Genomic DNA, 22,365 nt, shown 5'->3' on the forward strand with positions numbered 1-22,365 from the left:
ACTGTCCTGGTACCTGGGGCCTTTGGCTGTTGACCCCCTCGTAATACTCTGTATACTGTAAGGGGTCATGGTGCTCCATGAGCTGCTTCCCTTTCGAGACTCCCACTGCAGGATTCTTTTCAGCTCCACTATCGACTTTAGACTGATTATATCTTCCTGCAAACCTCCCTTGGTGAGGAAGACAGAGAAGGTGGATGTCACGGGCTAAGAAAGGTTTCTCAGGCAGGCTAGTCCCCAAGACCAGATTCCTCCCTTAAAGGTATTTACTGTTTAAAAACAAAATTCAATTATTTTTACATTTTAGTGCCTTCCCCTCTGGAAATTACAACTCCCAGCATGCACTGTCAGATGCAAACCTTCAGGACCTGCTGGGAGTTGTAGTTTTCCATACTGCAATATGCTGTAATTTAATGGCACAATTATGATGTGGGCCATCAATGTCCGCTACCAAAAACTGAATAAACAGTGCTAAACCAGTCATACAAACTCCAACATGATATCAATATAAAGGACTCATCGCCCCTCAAAAATGAGCCCTCATACACATAAATGCCCAAAAATACAGTGATGGAAAGTTTTTATAATTTTTTTTTTTAAGTATTAAAAGGCAAGAAAAAGCATACAGATCTGGTATCACTGTAATTGTTCTGACCCCGAGAATGAAGAGAACAGGTCAGTTTTATCTCATAGGGAACGCCGTAAAAACAAACCCCATAAAACTCTGATGGAATTGCATTTTTCCCAGTTCCACCCCTTTTGGAAATTTGTTTTCAGATTCCCACTACATGGTACAACTGGTCCTGCAACAAAAAAAAAAAAAAAAAGAAACAAGCCCTCATACGACTATGAGAACGTAAAAAGGTAAAAATGTAAAAATCGCTCAGTCCTTAAGGGGGTCACAAAATGACTTTTTCCTTAGAATTTTTTTTTTTTTTAAGGTAACAGCAAAAATAAAAGCTAGTCCCTAACAAGTTAATTTTTTTGTAGACTGGCTTTTGGTTGCAGCTTGAAATTGTGGCCAGTTGTGCAGACACCTGGACCCTGGCAATTTTTTTTAACTTATAATTTATTATTTAGCACATTATTTCACACATTCAGGGCTTGTTCATACGAACGTTGCCCCTCCGTGCTGTGGACCAAAAATTGCGGTCCGCAATGCACGGGCACTGACCGTGGGCCAGCCGCATGCGGATCGCGGACCCATTCATTTGAATGGGGTCCGCGATTCGTCCGTTTCGCAAAAAGATAGAGCAAGTTCTATCTTTTTGTGGTGCGGAGGCACGGAAAGGAACCCCAGGAAGCACTCCATAGTGCTTCTGTGTGGTTCCGTTCTGCACCACATTCAAGTGAATGGGTCCGCATCTGTGATGCGGAGTGCACACAGCTGGTGCCCCGTGTATTGTGGACCCGTCATATGCCGCCTGCAATACGGCAATGGAGGGGTCAGCGATCCGCATGCGGCTGGCCCATGGTCGGTGCCTGTCGAATTTGCGGTCCACAGCACGGGCACGGAGGGGCAACGTTCGTGTGAACAAGACCTTAACGTACATTTACAATCCCTACGAGGCTGTTCAGAAACGTCTTTGCAGAGGTAATGCTGACTGTCTGGATGTTTAAAATCTTTGAGCAAATGGTTACTCAATAAATAACTTGTATTTCCGTAATGGTGCTAGTGGGCAAAAAAATTATATCTACATCTGCCAACATGGAATGTAACAAGTTAATGGTTCTTAAAAACATTGGTGTAAAGGATAACTTGCTTAAAGTGGTTGTCCCACGAAAAAATATTCTACAGTTTTCAAACCAGCACAGGGACCTGATTACTTTTGCATTTGCCTGTAATTAAAAATTTTGTATAACCACTGAGTTATTCAATAAAATGTATCTGTACAGGGAGTGCAGAATTATTAGGCAAGTTGTATTTTTGAGGATTAATTTTATTATTGAACAACAACCATGTTCTCAATGAACCCAAAAAACTCATTAATATCAAAGCTGAATATTTTTGGAAGTAGTTTTTAGTTTGTTTTTAGTTTTAGCTATTTTAGGGGGATATCTGTGTGTGCAGGTGACTATTACTGTACATAATTATTAGGCAACTTAACAAAAAACAAATAATATATACCCATTTCAATTATTTATTTTTACCAGTGAAACCAATATAACATCTCAACATTCACAAATATACATTTCTGACATTAAAAAACAAAACAAAAACAAATCAGTGACCAATATAGCCACCTTTCTTTGCAAGGACACTCAAAAGCCTGCAATCCATGGATTCTGTCAGTGTTTTGATCTGTTCACCATCAACATTGCGTGCAGCAGCAACCACAGCCTCCCAGACACTGTTCAGAGAGGTGTACTGTTTTCCCTCCTTGTAAATCTCACATTTGATGATGGACCACAGGTTCTCAATGGGGTTCAGATCAGGTGAACAAGGAGGCCATGTCATTAGATTTTCTTCTTTTATACCCTTTCTTGCCAGCCACGCTGTGGAGTACTTGGACGCGTGTGATGGAGCATTGTCCTGCATGAAAATCATGTTTTTCTTACCTTGCAGACTTCTTCCTGTACCACTGCTTGAAGAAGGTGTCTTCCAGAAACTGGCAGTAGGACTGGGAGTTGAGCTTGACTCCATCCTCAACCCGAAAAGGCCCCACAAGCTCATCTTTGATGATACCAGCCCAAACCAGTACTCCACCTCCACCTTGCTGGCGTCTGAGTCGGACTGGAGCTCTCTGCCCTTCACCAATCCAGCCACAGGCCCATCCATCTGGCCCATCAAGACTCACTCTCATTTCATCAGTCCATAAAACCTTAGAAAAATCAGTCTTGAGATATTTCTTGGCCCAGTCTTGACGTTTCAGCTTGTGTGTCTTCAGTGGTGGTCGTCTTTCAGCCTTTCTTACCTTGGCCATGTCTCTGAGTATTGCACACCTTGTGCTTTTGGGCACTCCAGTGATGTTGCAGCTCTGAAATATGGCCAAACTGGTGGTAAGTGGCATCTTGGCAGCTGCACGCTTGACTTTTCTCAGTTCATGGGCAGTTATTTTGCTCCTTGGTTTTTCCACACGCTTCTTGCGACCCTGTTGACTATTTTGAATGAAACGCTTGATTGTTCGATGATCACGCTTCAGAAGCTTTGCAATTTTAACCTCTTAAGGACATAGGGCATACAGGTACGCCCTTGTGCCCTGGTACTTAAGGACACAGGGCGTACATGTACGCCCTGTGTATTTCTGATCACTGCCGTGCGGCTGGCAGTGATCGGAACGCGGTGCCTGCTCAAATCATTGAGCAGGCACCTAGGCTAAATGCGCGGGGGGGTCCCGTGACCCCCCCATGTCGGCGATCGCGGCAAACCGCAGGTCAATTCAGACCTGCGGTTTGCTGCGATTTCTGCAGTTTCTGATCCCCGCGGTCCCTGACCGCGGGGATCAGAAACTTTAGGATTCCAAAAATGTTCCTGCATCCCTCCCCCCTGCACCCCTGAGTTATTTGAGCACGGTGGGAGGTGCAGGGGGAGGGTTGCGGGCGGTGCGGGCGGTGCGGGAGGCGGGCGGTGCGGTAGGCGGGATCGCGATCCCCCGCCCGCCTCCCCTTGAATAATCGTTGGTTTCTAGTGGGTATACCAGGGTGCCAGCACATTGCTGGCACCCTGGTATAAACGGCTGACATCGGTGATGCGATGTCAGCCGCTTAACCCTCTCCATACCGCGGTCCGTACGGACCGCTGTATGGAAAAGGTTAACAGCGCAGGGAGCTCCCTCCCTCTCCCATCGGGGGGCTGCTGTGCCTTTGCAGCCCCCCGAATGGAGAGGGAGAGAGCTCCCAGGCAGCCCCCCCAGAGCCCCGTCCTTACCCTTCCCCGTCTGCGCAGTTCTGACCATAACTGAGCAGACGGGGAAGGTTCCCATGGCAACAGGACGCCTTCTCAGGCATCCTGCTGTCCATGGTGCTGAACAGATCTGTGCTGAAAGGCATAGATCTGTTCAGACAAAGTGTAAAATACAGTAAAGTACTATATATTGTACTGTACTGTATTATACAGACATCAGACCCACTGGATCTTCAAGAACCAAGTGGGTCTGGGTCAAAAAGAAAGTGAAAAAAAGTAAAGTAAAAATCAAAAAACACATTTATCACTGATTAAAAATAAAAAAAAATTAAATTCCCTACACATGTTTGGTATCGCCGCGTCCGTAACGACCTGATCTATAAAACGGTCATGTTACTTTACCCAAACGGTGAACGCCATAAAAATAAAAAATTAAAAACTATGATGAAATTGAAATTTTGCCCACCTTACTTCCCAAAAAAGTTAATAAAAGTGATCAAAAAAGTTGTATGTACTCCAAAATTGTAACAATCAAACCGTCATCTCATCCCGCAAAAATCATACCCTACCCAAGATAATCGCCCCAAAACTGAAAAAACTATGGCTCTTAGACTATGGAAACACTAAAACATGATTTTTTTTGTTTCAAAAATGAAATCATTGTGTAAAACTTACATAAATAAAAATAAAAAGTATACATATTAGGTATCGCCGCGTCCGTATCGACCGGCTCTATAAAAATATCACATGACCTAACCCCTCAGGTGACCACCGTAAAAAAAAAAAAAAAAAACGGTGTAAAAAAAGCAATTTTTTGTCATCTTACTTCACAAAAAGTGTAACAGCAAGCGATCAAAAAGTCATATGCACCCCAAAATAGTGCCAATAAAACCGTAATCTCATCCCGCAAAAAATGAGACCCTACTTGAGATAATCGCCCAAAAACTGAAAAAACTATGGCTCTTAGACTATGGAGACACTAAAACTTTTTTTTGTTTTAAAAATTAATTCATTGTGTAAAACTTACATAAATAAAAAAAATTATATACATATTAGGTATCGCCGCGTCCGTGACAACCTGCTCTATAAAATTACCACATGATCTAACTGGTCAGATGAATGTTGTAAATAACAAAAAAAAAAAACGGTGCCAAAAAAGCTATTTCTTGTTACCTTGCCGCACAAAAAGTGTAATATAGAGCAACCAAAAATCATATGTACCCTAAACTAGTACCAACAAAACTGCCACCTTATCCCGTAGTTTCTAAAATGGGGTCACTTTTTTGGAGTTTCTACTCTAAGGGTGCATCAGGGGGGCTTCAAATGGGACATGGTGTCAATAAAACCAGTCCAGCAAAATCTGCCTTCCAAAAAATGTATGGCATTCCTTTCCTTCTGCGCCCTGCCGTGTGCCCGTACAGCAGTTTACGACCACATATGGGGTGTTTCTGTAAACTACAGAATCAGGGCCATAAATAATGAGTTTTGTTTTGCTGTTAACCCTTGCTTTGTAACTGGAAAAAAAATATTAAAATGGAAAATCTGCCAAAAAAGTGAAATTTTGAAATTGTATCTCTATTTTCCATTAAATCTTGTGCAACACCTAAAGGGTTAACAAACTTTGTAACATCAGTTTTGAATACCTTGAGGGGTGTAGTTTCTTAGATGGGGTCACTTTTATGGAGTTTCTACTCTAGGGTTGCATCAGGGGGCTTCAAATGGGACATGGTGTAAAAAAAACAGTCCAGCAAAATCTGCCTTCCAAAAACCGTATGGCATTCCTTTCCTTCTGCGCCCTGCCGTGTGCCCGTACAGCAGTTTACGACCACATATTGGGGGTTTCTGCAAACTACAGAATCAGGGCCATAAATAATGAGTTTTGTTTTGCTGTTAACCCTTGCTTTGTAACTGGAAAAAAAATATTAAAATGGAAAATCTGCCAAAAAAGTGAAATTTTTAAATTGTATCTCTATTTTTCATTAAATCTTGTGCAACACCTAAAGGGTTAACAAACTTTGTAAAATCAGTTTTGAATACCTTGAGGGGTGTAGTTTCTTAGATGGGGTCACTTTTATGGAGTTTCTACTCTAGGGTTGCATCAGGGGGGCTTCAAATGGGACATGGTGTCAAAAAAACTGTCCAGCAAAACCTGCCTTCCAAAAACCATATGGCGCACCTTTCACTCTACGCCCCGCTGTGTGGCCGTACAGTAGTTTACGGCCACATATGGGGTGTTTCTGTAAACTGCAGAGTCAGGGCAATAAAGATACAGTCTTGTTTGGCTGTTAACCCTTGCTTTGTTAGTGGAAAAAATGGGTTAAAATGGAAAATTAGCCAAAAAAATGAAATTCTCAAATTTCATCCCCATTTGCCAATAACTCTTGTGCAACACCTAAAGGGTTAACAAAGTTTGTAAAATCAGTTTTGAATACCTTGAGGGGTGTAGTTTATAGAATGGGGTCATTTTTGGGTGGTTTCTATTATGTAAGCCTCGCAAAGTGACTTCAGAGCTGTAGTGGTCCCTAAAAATTTGGTTTTTGTAAATTTCTGAAAAATTTCAAGATTTGCTTCTAAACTTCTAAGCCTTGTAACATCCCCAAAAAATAAAATATCATTCCCAAAATAATTCAAACATGAAGTAGACATATGGGGAATGTAAAGGCATCACAATTTTTAGGGGTATTACTATGTATTACAGAAGTAGAGAAAATGAAACTTTGAAATTTACAAATTTTTCCAAATTTTTGTTAAATTAGGTATTTTTTGGTGCAAAAAAAATATTTTTTTTTACTTCATTTTACCAGTGTCATGAAGTACAATATGTGACAAAAAAACAATCTCAGAACGGCCTGGATAAGTCAAAGCGTTTTAAAGTTATCAGCACTTAAAGTGACTCTGGTCAGATTTGCAAAAAATGGCCTGGTCCTAAGGTGTAAAAAGGCTGTGTCCTTAAGGGGTTAAGAGTGCTGCATCCCTCTGCAAGATATCTCACTATTTTTGACTTTTGTGAGCCTGTCAAGTCCTTCTTTTGACCCATTTTGCCAAAGGAAAGGAAGTTGCCTAATAATTATGCACACCTGATATAGGGTGTTGATGTCATTAGACCACACCCCTTCTCATTACAGAGATGCACATCACCTAATATGCTTAATTGGTAGTAGGCTTTCGAGCCTATACAGCTTGGAGTAAGACAACATGCATAAAGAGGATGATGTGGTCAAAATACTCATTTGCCTAATAATTCTGCACTCCCTGTATAGCGCCACTTAATTTCCTATTTCTTTGTCCTGCTCACTGAGATGGTCGCACATGCTCAGTTTCATCTTTCAACTGCCTCCTGAGCTGTGATAGGCAGAGCTTGAACACGCCCCCTGAGCTGTGATAGGCAGAGCTTGGACACACCCCCTGAGCTGCAGCAGAAAAGACACTCCCCTTGAGCTGTCAGCTCGATATACAGTAAATCTAGCAGAGCAATGAATGGGGAGATCTCGTGATCCATGTGAGGTACAGGGCTGGTTCTAGCTTTATAATAAAAGTACTGCCATGTACTATATAGTGTATGAGTTTCATTTTTTTGCATTATTGATGGGATAACCCCTTTAAGTTGCTATTGGAAACCAATCAGATTCCACCTTTTATCTTTCAGAGCTCCTTTGAAAAATGAAAGATGGAATCTGATTAGTTGCCATTGGCAGTTTTCCTTTACACCAGTTTAGATTTAAATCCCCAGTATGTCCTTAAGACCACATAGCCCACCCTTTTAGGATTTAAAAAAAAGTCCTGCATGAATGTCCACTAGTTTTGATGGACTCTACAACGGAGACCCCTAAGGGAACCCCCCACACAGATGTGAACAGGCCCTTAGCATGAATTTATACTGCACAGAGAACATAAAAATAAAAAACCACCGCCACATATTGACTCATACAGGGTGTTTCTCAAGTGTTCAAGAAACTTGAGAAAGACCCTATAGCGGTGATACCTGGTGGTGTATGGCATATTCACTCCAATTGCCGGCAAACATTTGCTTCCCTTTGGGTATTGTTTAGACTGGGTCGTCTAGGACAAGCAATTGTAAGTGCTATCAATTAGGGCTCAAGCACACAACAGTATGTATTTTGCAGTCCGCAAAAAACAGATCCGCAAAAAATACGGATGACGTCCGTGTGCATTCTGTATTTTGCGAAACGGAACAGTTGGCCCTCTAATAGATCAGTACTATCCCTGTCCGTAATGTGGACAATAATAGGACATGTTCTATTTATTTGCGATACGGAAACGGAATGCACACAGAGTAACTTCCGTTTTTTTTTTTTTTTGCGGACCCATTGAAATAAATGATTCCGCCTACGGTCGGCAAGGTCGGCAAAAAAAAAAAAAAACGGCCCGGACACGGAAAGAAAATACGTTTGTGTGCATGAGCCCTTACAATGAGCTGATTAATGAGAAACAATTTGATATAGTGCAGTGCACAATGCCGTTCTGTTTTGCGCACTGTATTGTGCGCTAAAATGCAAACATTCCTGTGCAGGTGCAAGTAATATTGCTGTTTATGGTCGCTGTAAGGTGGGCCCCTAGAAACAATTCCACTGGTGGGCCCTAGGCACCCCAGTCCGACACTGACTATAAATTCATCCTTCCAGCACTTCTTTCACACATGAGAGCACTGGGATCCAGGGTAGTCACCTCTTGAACCTGTGCCTGTTGCTAAGCAACCACTAAGGCTCCACCTACAAAGCATGGCGCTTGCACAGAATTTTGATGACGGAGAATTTGACTTTTTTACAAATGAATACACTACTATTAGAAATCAGCATTAGCCCTTTGCAGCTGAGGTTGAAGGTCCTGTATGCAGGACATGTCTCCGCTTTAATATATGCACGTTGTACCGCCGCTCTCCTCTAATCACTTTGTACGTGCCCCCTTATTTATTCTCTTTCATACTCCCAGATCGATAGATTTGTAAACTGAGCGCCGTCGCCCTGTGATCAGATAACATTGCTCTAGAGCTTTACTGTCCTATAAGTTCATTTGCTAATTGGTGCCGTCCTTTTATCTAGGAGAACGCGTTCTGCGTGTCACCCGGCCCTTTGATCATTAAACCATTTTCCTGTTTTTTTTTCTATTCTGACACCTCCCCCTCCCCGCTCCGAAATCTCTAATTTTTCCATCTACAAAAATTTTGGCAATTAAACGGCCGGCTGGATAACATCAACTGATATGTGCTATTGTGCTGTCAATATTTTTTAGCTTTTTTTTTTTTTTTTTGTGCATTTTTTTCCTATATGCAAATTTGTCCTCAAATTCATTTGGAGACGATGGTTTGAAAAAAAATCTCCGGCGTCTCCATTTAGCCTTCACGCTGAAGCTTTGACCTTCTTTCGCTCATAATAATCCCAGTTCAACAAATATTCTTTAGATGCTCTTGAACTCAAATATTTAAAATCAGAGCGAGAGAAGCGACTGCGGAGGGGAAGCGCCCGTGCGCCAGGCATACAAAAATATGAATTTGTCTCGACCTATGCTGGATTACGAAAAGGGAAGAGGAAAAAAAAAAACCCTGGCGGAGAAAGCTTCTCTATATTACATAAGGAATCTAATTTATTAGCTGCCGGGACCGGCCTATATTGAATCAAATATCAATCTTCCATTGAATTATGGAAACATTACCTACTAAATCAAAGTCACCAAATAGGAATAAAATACAAAATTTATTCATGTGACTGCATCACGAAAACTTGTGGATACTGAAGGTTTATTGCTTGTGAGATTGTCGGCAAAGGTCAGATACGAGAGGTGATACCAGGGGCAAAGACCGAAGAGAGTGACCGTAAAAAACTAGTTAGGAGGACATTGAATGAGTGATCCTAACTTTAAACTATCCACAGGATAGGGGTTAAGTGTCTGATCGGTGGCTGTCCAAATACTAGGGCCCCAGCCGATCGCAAAAACGGACACCCATGCTGTCCTGTATCAACTGATCGGTGGTCACGCTGCCGTTCCATTAATCTCTTTGGGGCTGCTGGAGATAGCGGAGCCCTTGTACTTGGATATCTCTGGCAGTCCCATGAATAGAGCAGCGGATACGAATGCATGTCTACTACTCCCAACAGGAATCATGGGCCCCCATTGGGTGCCCCAGCAGTGAGACCCCTGCCAACTAGACACTTATCCTCCATCATGTTGATAGGGGATATTTTGCCTTAATGGGATAACCCCTTTAAGTTGTATTGGATTGGATTTACATGTGGGGAGCCTGGACTTACGTCTGACAAGCCTGGACTTACGTCTGACGAGCCTGGACTTACGTCTGACGAGCCTGGACTTACGTCTGACGAGCCTGGACTTACGTCTGGGGAGCCTGGACTTACGTCTGGGGAGCCTGGACTTACGTCTGGGGAGCCTGGACTTACGTCTGGGGAGCCTGGACTTACGTCTGGGGAGCCTGGACTTACGTCTGGGGAGCCTGGACTTACGTCTGGGGAGCCAGGATTTACATCTGAGGAGCCTGGTGTCACGGCCTATGGTGTACGCTGTGACACTGTTGCCACACTTGCGGTTGCCCGTGGCAATGTGTTGCTGTGAGAGCGTGCGGTGGCAGTGTCTCGGCCTTCTGGGTGATTGCCGTGACATGGTTGCCACGCATGTTGTTGCTGGTGGTAACGTGTTTGGTGTGCTTGTGTGGGCACTTCCCCTTTAAGTTGTAGCCTCCCTCCTATTGGTGCTGTAAGGGTTAAATCCCTGACTGGGTGTGGTCACTTGGCTTATATCTTCTGTGGTTTCCTGGCTGGAGTCAGTTGTACTTCAGCTGTCGTTGGTGTTGGAGCTCTGCTCCAGTCTAGGGTGTTCCATCTGTCCAGTGAGGGCCACCCTTGTGGTCATCAATGTCACCCCGGTGTCTCCTTCCCTTCCTGTCCCTATTTGTATGGAGTGGGTTATGTTCTGGGTGTTTGTATGTCTAGTTTGGTGTTACATGTCTGGTGGTGTTTGGTGTCATGTTATTGCAGCTATGGGTGTCCTGGGTTCCTGTGTGGTTTGTGGTGTGTGCTGTAGGATGTGACCTGCTCCCTTATTACTCCTTTTGGCCAGGCTGATCCCCTTTTACCCTTTGACACCGCAAGGTAGGGGCTTTCCCCCACTCCCCATCGTGACACCTGCATCCGTTCAGATAATACAACCGCATGCCTCCGTTCAGAACGGATCCGTTTGTATTATCTTTAGCATAGCCAAAACTGATCCATCTTGAACACCATTGAAAGTCAATGAGGGACGGATCTGGTTTCTATTGTGTCATATTAGGTCAGTGAAAATGGATCTGTCCCCATTGACTTACATTGTGTGTCAGGACGGATCCGTTTGGCTCAGTTTCGTCAGACGGACACCAAAACGCTGCAGGCAGCATCCAGAGCGGAATGGAGACTGATCAGAGGCAAACTGATGCTTTCTGAGCGGATCCTTATCCATTCAGAATGCATTAGGGCAAAACTGATCCGTTTTGGACCGCGTGTGAGAGCCCTGAACGGATCTCACAAACGGAAACCAAAACCCCAGTGTGAAAGTAGCCTTAGGCGTTGCCAAAATACTCAATACAGTCCCTTAGGGCTCTTTTACACAGGCTGATAATTGGTAATGAAAAATGCTCTTCAGAAAAGTCACTGCTACTCCAGACACAATGTCTTGTAGGGCTAGCTCAGTTGAATGTGATGATACCTTTCCCTTAGCAATCCGTTGTTTCATTCTGTAGAAAACATACTTTTAATCCATATGCAAATGAGTAATTAAGTGCACTGAGGGCGGGTCTAAACCTCTCCATGCATCCCTGCTTCTCCTGCCTCCTCTTCCAGGCTCTTGCGTCTTAAGTTTTCTGCATAGTGATCTCACCTGACTTGGCCAATCTCTGACTCTGCCAATCAAGAAGCAGATCGAGGGTTGGCACAGGCAGCAGGAGGAGCAAGGGTGCACAGAGTGGGAACAAATGATCATAGCATTTATTCATCCCCCATTTGGTTTCAATCGGACACTAATCGATTTGCATATCATCAATTGGTGCTTAATTGGGGCTGAAATTGCCTTGTGCAAAAAGGACCTTAAGGGCTGTATTACACAGCCTGATGTGGCAGACCATTGTAGCGAGGGAAGCGTTACTTCCCGGCAATCGCTTGCTCCCTAGCGGAGGAGACCGCTGCCATTACATGCAGAGATCTCCACTGCAGCATAGGGAGGAGAGTGATCTCTATGCCATCGCTCGTCCCCATACTGTCTAGCGGTTTGCTGGCACCAGATCGTTAGACACCACCATCTGCCGCTTGCAAAAGATAATTTTTTAACATGTCGAAAGATTTGGATTGCCCGATGACCAAGCGATTGCTCATTCATCAGGCAGTTGGCGGCAGTCTTACACTGCCAGATGATCGCTAACGACGCTCGCTGGCGATTATCTGCTGAAAAATCAGGCAGTGTAATAAGGGCTTTAGACAGAGTAATCAACAACACAAACTCTCTAAAACCCTTTCTCTTGTTTAAGACTTGTGCATTCAATATGGGAAGAACAAGATGGTCATTAAGAAATGTTTGTTTTTCGAGGACTAATATAGAACAAAAGAACCTAATATGGTCTCCAATATTGGCCGGTCCAAGGTATCCTCAGAGTCAGTATCGGTCTGGAGATCCTTGGGCCCACCAGAGGAAAGTGTTCTCAGGGCCCAACCCCAATATCATCAATAAAGTCTAATTGGTTTTGATTTTTTTTAAAAACACTAGTGGTGAGTGACTGGCTCCAATGGAAGCTCCAAATGTTTCTTTTTTTCTCCTGGACCTTTGGGGCCAACTATTGTATCAGAGCCTGGGCCCCAGGAGGATCCTCTAGTACTCTGGTGGGCCAGTCCAACACTGCTCAGGGCCATCAATTTGTCAGCCAAGGAGCAAGATTCAACTAGTGACCACCTTAGTAATTCTATCTCAGTTATGGACGAGGCACAGACAAATAGCTCCATGAATCTCAGCTTCCGAGACTCCGGTGTTTGTCTTGAAAGCAAAAAGCGTTGGCGATCAGTGTTAACTGTAGTTCTACTCTGTAAATACATGCTTAGCTCTTTCTCTTTAATAAACTTTAGGAAAGTGTCTTAGCGTCTTAGGAGATCCGTCATAAAAATAAATCGCGGTATGTATAGAAGAGCGTGGGTGTATGTAATTAAGCACAGAAATTGTAGGTTAAAATGTGTTAAGCATATAATTATGATGGAGCGCCAATCAGCCCACTATTGCTTCAAATTCACGGAGAAACAGATTTTTTTTTTTTTAAGGATAAATATGTATGAAAATTTCTATCATCCAAAATATTGACACTGCTCGTCTGTGAGGCGCACGGCCACTTATTTGCATCGTCTTGGAAATTACAACTTCACGGTTATCGGATTGTGGAGTGTAAGCCAGAATAAAAACAACAATACCTTGACGTATTATCCATATGATGGCACCACACAGATATTTGGAGGTTTTGTGCTTCCAAGGAACGTTTTCAAACATTGAATGGCTTTCAAGATATCTGGCTCCTTGCAAAGAGATTTCATACTGAAATTGTCCAGGTTAAGCCATTTTCCATGGTTTTTTGAAACCATATATATATGGTCAAACTGGAGTATAAAGATGTGGGGAAAACTGTACTGATGCCTTTAAATATGGGCTGGAGCTTTGAAAAATCCCAGTGAGAAGAACGATGATCACAAATAACAATATATAAGACTTAGCACCTTATGGTTCAAAGGTTTCCTTGGAGAAACTAGTAGGAGATGAGGCCACCACTGATCTTAGCTGCATTCGAACCCTGATGAGCTGAGACATTACTCAAAATTCTAATCAAAACTGACTTTTAATTTCCGGTCGATGTTCTCCTTTAATGTTAGTATAACAATCCACCACCAAATAACATACCTGGCTTTAAATGGGCGAAAGGGATTTCTCCGGTTAGCAGCTCCCAGAGACACAAAGCATAGCTGAACACGTCGGCCTTGATGGTATACCTGGTGGACTGACTGAAGACTTCTGGAGCCATCCATCGAAGGTTCTAAATGAATAAAATTCAATCCGAGTTTAGTTCAGTTTTCTGTTCTATCAGAGCGCACTCTTAATGTCATGGAGTGCTACAAGTCTTTAGTCCAAAAGTCCTAAAAATGTTCTAAATGTTATCTTGGTCTCCATCTTCCCTGACTGCAACTCTGTGTGGATGCTGCCTGCCCTGACCTCTGCTATCTCTAATTCTATCTACTGCTTACAAGGATTGGACCTGGTAGGGTTAAAATGGTTGCCCAAGAGTCGAAAAATCTAAACTAGCCACAGTAATTTTTTGAAAACAAAGAAAACAGACATTACTCATCTGTTATATCCCCTGCCAATCCAGCGCCAATGCTTCGGTCCTCCCCACCGTTGCCTGTTTACTTTCCTAGAGTGTTGATGTGCCTTGGCCACTACAACCAATCTCTGGCCTCAAAGGTGATCCTAGTATGTATAACATAGGACCTCTGAGGCCAGTGAAAACACGCCATCAGTCCAGGAAAATAAACATAGACCGGTGGAGATCACCAGGACCTTGGTGCCAGAGCGGTGGGGTTGTTGTCAGGTGAGTAATGTTTGCTTTTTTGGTTCACCGGTAGATACCTCCATACCTTCACCATGCATATAATCTCAAACATATTGTGAAGGGAATTCTAAATATTGAGTGACATCTGAAGTTGTCTCTTTTGGACAAGTCCTTTCTATTTGACAGGTCCCCGATGATGACCAGATCACAGGGGGAATCCTGAGGCACACAGCTTTTAAAATCAATGATCCAACCTTGCAATACCTTAGAAAAGGCTGTCCAAAGAGGACCATAAAAAACACTGACAGGATAGGAGATCAATCTATGATCCTGGGACCACCATGACCACAAGAACCGGGGTTCCGGCTCCCAATATTGATTGAAGCTGTTCACTAAATCCCCATTTTACGTCTATGGGACTGACGAAGATAGCCTAGTACCGTCTCATAGACTTTGATTGGACCACCACTCCAATCAAGCAGGGGACACAAGACCCCTGTTCCTGTGATCACTGGGGCCCAAGATTTCATCCGTTTGTCTTGGGGATAGGTGATAAATGAATTCTGTGGGCAAACCCTTCTGCTAACGCGGCTCAGCAGGACTTGGAAACCACTGATCACACCATCACAGCAGTAGAGGAATGCTGCACCGTAGATGGTTAATGCTGCCCTTTAGCTACTGTACACCTTGTGCTGAACATATTATTATTACCACATTAAACTACTTTACAAACACATATTTCCATCTTACGGAACTACATGAATAGAAGTGAAAGACGTGTTTACTTCTCAGGCTCTTGACAAAACATGTTCCTGCTTCGCTGGCAGTCGTACCTGAAATCTGCGGCTTATTGGGCCAAATACGGGATTGCATGGATTAGCATCCCTAAGAAATGTTTCCATTATTAACAAGCTTCCTCCTTATCATTATTCATGTGCTTGTCATTAGGGTCTACCAGTAATTTCATTTTGTATGGTAGCGGCTGCCATGGCAACAGACTACAATGCCGCTCGGCTCCTTGGACAGGATGAGTTTTGTCTAACAAGCAGGACGTGAAATGGCGCACACTGACAAAATCTCCTAAGACCGGGCTTAGACTGTGTGCACTAAGCTGCCGCCGGATTCAGGATACTTTTTTTTTTTCTTAAAGGGGTATTCCGGGCTTCTGCAAAGAAATCTCACTCTTTGTATCATGTAAAGTGATGCAATTTTACAATATATTTTTTGTATCAATTCCTCATAGAAACATAGAATGTGTCGGCAGATAAGAACCATTTGGCCCATCTAGTCTGCCCAATATACTGAGTACTATGAATAGCCCCTGGCCCTATCTTATATGAAGGATGGCCTTATGCCTATCCCGTGCATGCTTAAACTCCTGCACTGTATTTGCAGCTGCCACTTCTGCAGGAAGGCTATTCCATGCATCCACTACTCTCTCAGTAAAGTAATACTTCCTGATATTGCTTTAAACCTTTGCCCCTCTAATTTAAAACTTTGTCCTCTTGTAGCAGTTTTTCTTCTTTTAAATATTCTCTCCTCTTTTACCTTGTTGATTCCCTTTATGTATTTAGCAGTTTCTCTCATCTCCCCTCTGTCTCGTCTTTATTCCAAGCTCTACATGTTAAGGTCTTTTAATCTTTCCTGGTAAGTTTTATCCTGCAATCCATGTACCAGTTTAGTAGCTCTTCTCTGAACTCTCTCCAAATATCAGTATCCTTCTGGAGATATGGTCTCCAGTACTGAGCACAATACTCCAGATGAGGTCTCACTAGTGCTCTGTAGAGCGGCATGAGCGCCTCCCTCTGTCTACTGGTAATTCCTCTCCCTATACACCCAAGCATTCTGCTAGCATTTCCTGCTGCTCTATGACATTGTCTGCCTACCTTTAAGTCTTCTGAAATAATGACCCTTAAATCCCTTTCCTCAGATACTTAGGTTAGGACTGTATCACTGATTTTATATTCTGCTCTTAGGTTTTTACGTCCCAGGTGCATTATCTTGCACTTATCAACATTAAATTTTAGTTGCCAGATTTTTGACCGTTCCTCTAGTTTTCCTAAATCCTTTTCCATTTGGTGTATCCCTCCAGGAACATCAACCCTGTTACAAATCTTTGTGTCATCAGCAAAAAGACACACCTTACCATCGAGGCCTTCTGCAATTTTGCTGATAAAGATATTAAACAATATGGGTCCCAGAACAGATCCCTGAGGTGCCCCACTGGTAACAAGACCCTGGTCTGAATATACTCCATTAACGACAACCCTCTGTTGTCTGTCCCTCAGCCACTGCCTAATCCATTCAACAATATGGGAGTCCAAGCCCAAAGACTGCAATTTATTGATAAGACTTCTATGTGGGACAGTATCAAAAGCCTTACTAAAGACCAGATAAGCGATGTCTACTGCACCTCCTCCATCTATTGTTTTAGTCACCCAATCAAAAAAATCAATAAGATTAGTTTGACATGATCTCCCTGAAGTAAACCCATGCTGTTTGTCATCTTTCAATCCATGGGATTTTAGATGTTCCACAATCATCTCCTTAAGTATGGTTTCCATTAATTTCCCCACTATTGATGTCAGGCTTACTGGCCTATAGTTGCCCGATTCCTCCCTACTACCTTTCTTGTGAATGGGCACAACATTTGCTAATTTCCAATCTTCTGGGACGACTCCTGTTGCCAGTGATTGGTTAAATAAATCTGTTAATGGTTTTGCTAGTTCACCGCTGAGCTCTTTTAATAGCTTTGGGTGTATCCCATCAGGCCCCTGTGACTTATTTGTAGTAATTTTAGACAGTTGACTTAGAACCTCTTCCTCTGTAAAGACACATGCGTCAAAAGATTTATTAGTCTTCTTTCCTAACTGAGGTCCTTCTCCTTCATTTTCCTTTGTAAAAACTGAACAGAAGTATTCATTGAGGCAGTCAGCTGGTTCTTTATCTTCTTCCATATACCTTCCTTCTTTTGTTTTTAATAAGGTAATTCCTTATTTTAGTTTCCTTTTTTCATTTATGTATCTGAAGAATGCCTTATCGCCTTTTTTCCCTGACTGAGCTAATTTCTCTTCTGCCTGTGCTTTAGAAGCTCTTATAACTTGTTTGGCCTCTCTCTGCCTAATCTTATAAATTTCCCTGTCATCCTCATTTTAGTTTTTTTTATAATTCCTAAATGCTATCTTTTTGTTTTTAATGATTTTGGCCACTTCTGCTGAGTACCACAGTGGTCTCTTCCTTTTTTTGCTTTTACTGACAAGCCTAATGCAATTTTCTGTTGCCTTCAATAGTGCCACTTTTAAGTAGTCTCATTTCTCCTGGACTCCAATGAAACTGTTCCAATCGGATAGGGACTCGTATACCACTAATCTAATTTTAGAAAAGTCAGTTTTTCTAAAATCTAAAACTTTTGTTTTTGTGTGGTGTGACTCAGTCACTGTACTTATAGTAAACCACACTGACTGGTGATCACTAGATCCCAAGTTTTCTCGTACAGTAATATCAGATACCAAATTCCCATACATTTTAAAGGTGCTTTTCGGGAAGGGTGTGTGTGTGAAACTTTTTCCAAGAGTAAAAAAATAAGTACTTGAGACTCCAATTGACCGCAGCCATAACTCGCCTCAGTCTGTGATCGGCAACTCCAGCTGTTTCCAATGTGTCGAGCTAAGACCGGGACCAAAGTAGAATCGGAGGAGAGAGCGGAGGATCGGTGAAGTGAGTAGTCCTCATTTTTTTATTTTTAACCCTTATAGGAGGAAGTGGGAAAAATACGTGAAGTAGAGGCAGCTATGGGGCTTGACATCAGTGGTGGCGCCATTTGTGATCCGGGTGAATGGTGCCGCTGGCTCTGTACATCGTGGATAATGCGGTAGATTGCGCGCTATAGCAGCATCAAAAAGTCAATGTAAGCTGCTCTCTACATCAAACGCTCAAAAAAATAAAATAACACAATGGCAGTGAAAGGGTTAAAGCAATAAAAGTAACGAACCCCGGGCTGCTTGGTCATGTTGTCCTCATCCATTGACTGAAGAAATCTTGATTCTGTAGAAAGAAAAAAAAAATACAAAGGAAATATTTTTTTTCTCGAAAACCTGAGCCTCGGATCAAGAACCATCTTCCAAAAATAAATGAAAAGTCAGTGAAGCGTGTGAACCGGCCACGCTCCTCATATCTCATCCATTTCACTGATACCAAATGTCTGCCGCTCCACCCGGGAGCAGGACCGTCTGCATGGACATGACATTTTATCACAAGAAAGGTCGTGTTTTCATGTGTACCTATAGTCAAGGTGAAGAACGACAAGTTTGGGTTAGAGGCCGCCGGATTGGTCGATTTGAAAAACAAACACTGGTCCTCTCTGCTATTCCATCGGTGCCGAGTACGCGCACGGAAATGTCACAGGTATAAATAGAGGCGAGCTGCAAATACATGTGTAGTATGATGCATACATCTGGATAATATGTGTTCTACATGATGCCAGATGATATACAGGGGATAGTTGGGGGGGGGGGTCTGGTAGATCATGGCTTTACTAGATTTATATCAAGCTGACAGCTCAGGGGGCGTGTCCTCTCTCCTGTAGTTCTCTCCCTATCACAGTTGAGGGGACATGTCCTTTATGCTGCAGCTATCTTCCTATCACAGCTCAGGGGTGTGTCCTTTCTGATTCAGCTATCTCCCTATGACACCTGAGGGGCGTTGTCCTTTATGCGGCAGCAATCTTCCCATCACAGCTCAGGGGTGTGTCCTTTCTCATTCAGCTATCTCCCTATGACACCTGAGGGGCGTTGTCCTTTATGCTGCAGCAATCTTCCTCTCACAGCTCAGGGGTGTGTCCTTTCTGATTCAGCTATCTCCCTATCACACCTTAGGGGCGTTGTCCTTTATGCTGTAGCAATCTTACTATCACAGCTCAATGGGTGTGTCCTTCCTGGTGCAGCTCTCTCTCTCCCTGTAACTGTCACAACGTATAACAGAAGTACTGTAATGGCTGGTGGCAGTCGAAGATTTAAACTGAGCATGTCTGACCACTGCAGTGAGGTGGACAAAAAATAAGGAAAAGAACAAACAGCAGGTGGCGATATACTGACACATTTTATTGAATAACTTAGCAGCTATACTACATTTTAAATTACATGCAATTACAAAAGTATTCAGATCCAGCGGATAGTTTGAAAAACGTAGACAATTTTTTGTGTCACAGCACCTTTAATCAGGATACTGTCAGAGACATTTTATATTATTATTATGGCCTAAATCCATTTTTGTATTAGTTTTTTTTATTAAATGTTTTGCAATGCTTCTATGTTTCACCGTACATAGCAGCTGCAGAAAGCTCTCTGTGATAAATCTTTCTCCAGATTCCCATCTGCTGAACCATTTTCTAAACTAATACCCAAATCATTTATCTGATACAGCGCTCCGGTGCCCTCCATAAATGCCTCCTGCAGTCACCACTAAAGGGAGTTTAGGAACATATAGTATGCAGTAAGCTCCTGAGCTCCCTCTAGTGGTGGATTAATCCTATGTCTATGCAGCAGATTTGCAGATCTTAAATGGAAAAACAGAAGGACGCGGTGGTGGGAATTCCATGTCCCAAGGTTGCTCTTTTAAAGCTACATCCTGCCAATCAATGGCTTATTAATTGTGTGCTACTCACCTCCAAAGTCAGCGACTACAGCGTGACCGTCCTCATACAGCAGGATGTTGTGACTGAAAGGGAAAAAAAATGATCACACGTAGCAGCACTTGTATAAATTATAAGGAATCGATCAGTAAATTGATGGAAACTCATTGTAGCAATCCGCCGCAAGTCTTTAATAGGTAGCGGGGTAGAAGCGCCGCTGCAGCAGATCTGGGGCTGGGACCGGCTGCTTCTATACCTTATACACGGAACCTGGGTGCTTTCTCCTTTAAAAGGTGTCTGCCTTTGAACACCATATCACAGACATAATCTACAAAGGTGAGACACTTTATAAAAAGGTTACTTTTCTCACACAAGTTACAGCCTGCACTATACTCCAGAGCTGTAATCACAATTATTTTTGCATTTAAGTTGAGCTCTTATAATGCAGGCAGACAGTTTGTTTCTCCTAGATCCGACGACTGTACAGTGTCTGGAAAACAGAAATAAAATCACCACAGTATGATCTGGGCAGACATTGAACAAGCAAGGTATGCTGGGAGATTTCACCTGAAAAGCCTACAGATTTGTGAATGCAGCTCTGAAGTATAATACAGAATGTAACTTCGAATCAGTACAGGAAAAGTTGTGTAATGTATCTACACAGTGACTCCACCAGCAGAATAGCGAGTACAGCTCTGGGGTATAATACAGGATGTAACTCAGGAGCAGTACAGGATAAGTAATGTATGTACACAGTGACTGCACCAGCAGAATAGTGAGTGCAGCTCCGGGGTATAATACAGGATGTAACTCAGGATCAGTACAGGATAAGTAATGTAATGTATGTACACAGTGACTGCACCAGCAGAATAGTGAGTGCAGCTCTGGGGTATAATACAGGATGTAACTCAGGATCAGTACAGGATAAGTAATGTATGTACACAGTGACTGCACCAGCAGAATAGTGAGTGCAGCTCTAGAGTATAATACAGGATGTGACTCAGGATCAATACAGGATAAGTAATGTATGTACACAGGGACTGCACCAGCAGAATAGTGAGTGCAGCTCTGGAGTATAATACAGGATGTAACTCAGGATCAGTACAGGATAAGTAATGTATGTACACAGTGACTGCACCAGCAGAATAGTGAGTGCAGCTCTGGAGTGTAATACAGGATATAACTCAGGATCAGTACAGGATAAGTAATAATGTATGTAACACAGTGACTGCACCAGCAGAATAGTGAGTGCAGCTCTGGAGTATAATACAGGATGTAACTCAGGATCAGTACAGGATAAGTAATGTATGTACACAGTGACTGCACCAGCAGAATAGTGAGTGCAGCTCTGGAGTATAATACAGGATGTAACTCAGGATCAGTACAGGATAAGTAATGTATGTACACAGTGACTGCACCAGCTGAATAGTGAGTGCAGCTCTGGAGTATAATACAGGATGTAACTCAGGATCAGTACAGGATAAGTAATGTAATGTATGTACACAGTGACTGCACCAGCAGAATAGTGAGTGCAGCTCTGGAGTATAATACAGGATGTAACTCAGGATCAGTACAGGATAAGTAATGTATGTACACAGTGACTGCACCAGCAGAATAGTGAGTGCAGCTCTGGGGTATAATACAGGATGTAACTCAGGATCAGTACAGATAAGTAATGTAATGTATGTAAACAGTGACTCCACCAGCAGAATAGTGAGTGCATCTCTGGGGTATAATACAGGATGTAACTCAGGATCAGTACAGGATAAGTAATGTATGTACACAGTGACTGCACCAGCAGAATAGTGAGTGCAGCTCTGGACCAGCTGTTCCTGAGCTGCGATTACCTGTGGGTGTGGTCGCCTGTGGCTGTGTGTAGCTGCTGCTGCTGCTGCTGCTCCTGAGCGTTTGGAGGAAAATCTATCCACCTGAGGCCGGCTCTCTCCTCCCCAGGGGGAGAGTGGGTTCTCAGGCATGAGCGAGGGAAGCAAGCCCCAGGCTCCTGTTCCCAGCGGCAGGCCTTCAGGGGACAGGAGAAGCCAGCGTTTGGCCTGCATGGAGGACTCAGGGGTAAGAAGATCTGGCAGGAGTCGCAGTAATGTGGCTTCTGTCTCCCCTGAGTCTGAGGGTAGTAGGAAGAGCCGCAGGGCTGGATCCGCTAAGGAGGACCCGAATGCCAGCATGGGTGAGAGTGGCCCTTCCGGGGCCCAGCAAAAGCCGAGTGTTCACGGAGGTGAAGCAGATCTTGAGGAGGAAGGCTGGGGCGTACTGAGGGCCCGGGAGTCCATTTCCACATACGGATCCCGGGTCATGAGCCAC

The 22,365-nt window shown here is 43.2% G+C and overlaps 1 protein-coding gene across 3 annotated transcripts in view; it reads right to left on the bottom strand.

The window, feature by feature from the left end:
* Positions 1-22,365, bottom strand: part of LOC122943020 (serine/threonine-protein kinase TNNI3K) — a 228,599-nt gene that overhangs the window by 73,983 nt on the left and 132,251 nt on the right. For all 3 annotated transcript variants that reach the window (XM_044300379.1, XM_044300378.1, XM_044300377.1), the window contains 3 exons: positions 20,080-20,132; positions 18,409-18,461; positions 13,772-13,904 (listed from right to left, as the gene is read on the bottom strand). In XM_044300379.1, the coding sequence (XP_044156314.1) occupies positions 13,772-13,904; positions 18,409-18,461; positions 20,080-20,132 (239 nt within the window). The remainder of the gene's footprint in view (positions 1-13,771; positions 13,905-18,408; positions 18,462-20,079; positions 20,133-22,365) is intronic.

The sequence above is a fragment of the Bufo gargarizans genome, chromosome 7 (genome assembly GCF_014858855.1).
Source record: "Bufo gargarizans isolate SCDJY-AF-19 chromosome 7, ASM1485885v1, whole genome shotgun sequence".
In the NCBI taxonomy this organism is placed as follows: Eukaryota; Metazoa; Chordata; class Amphibia; order Anura; family Bufonidae; genus Bufo; species Bufo gargarizans.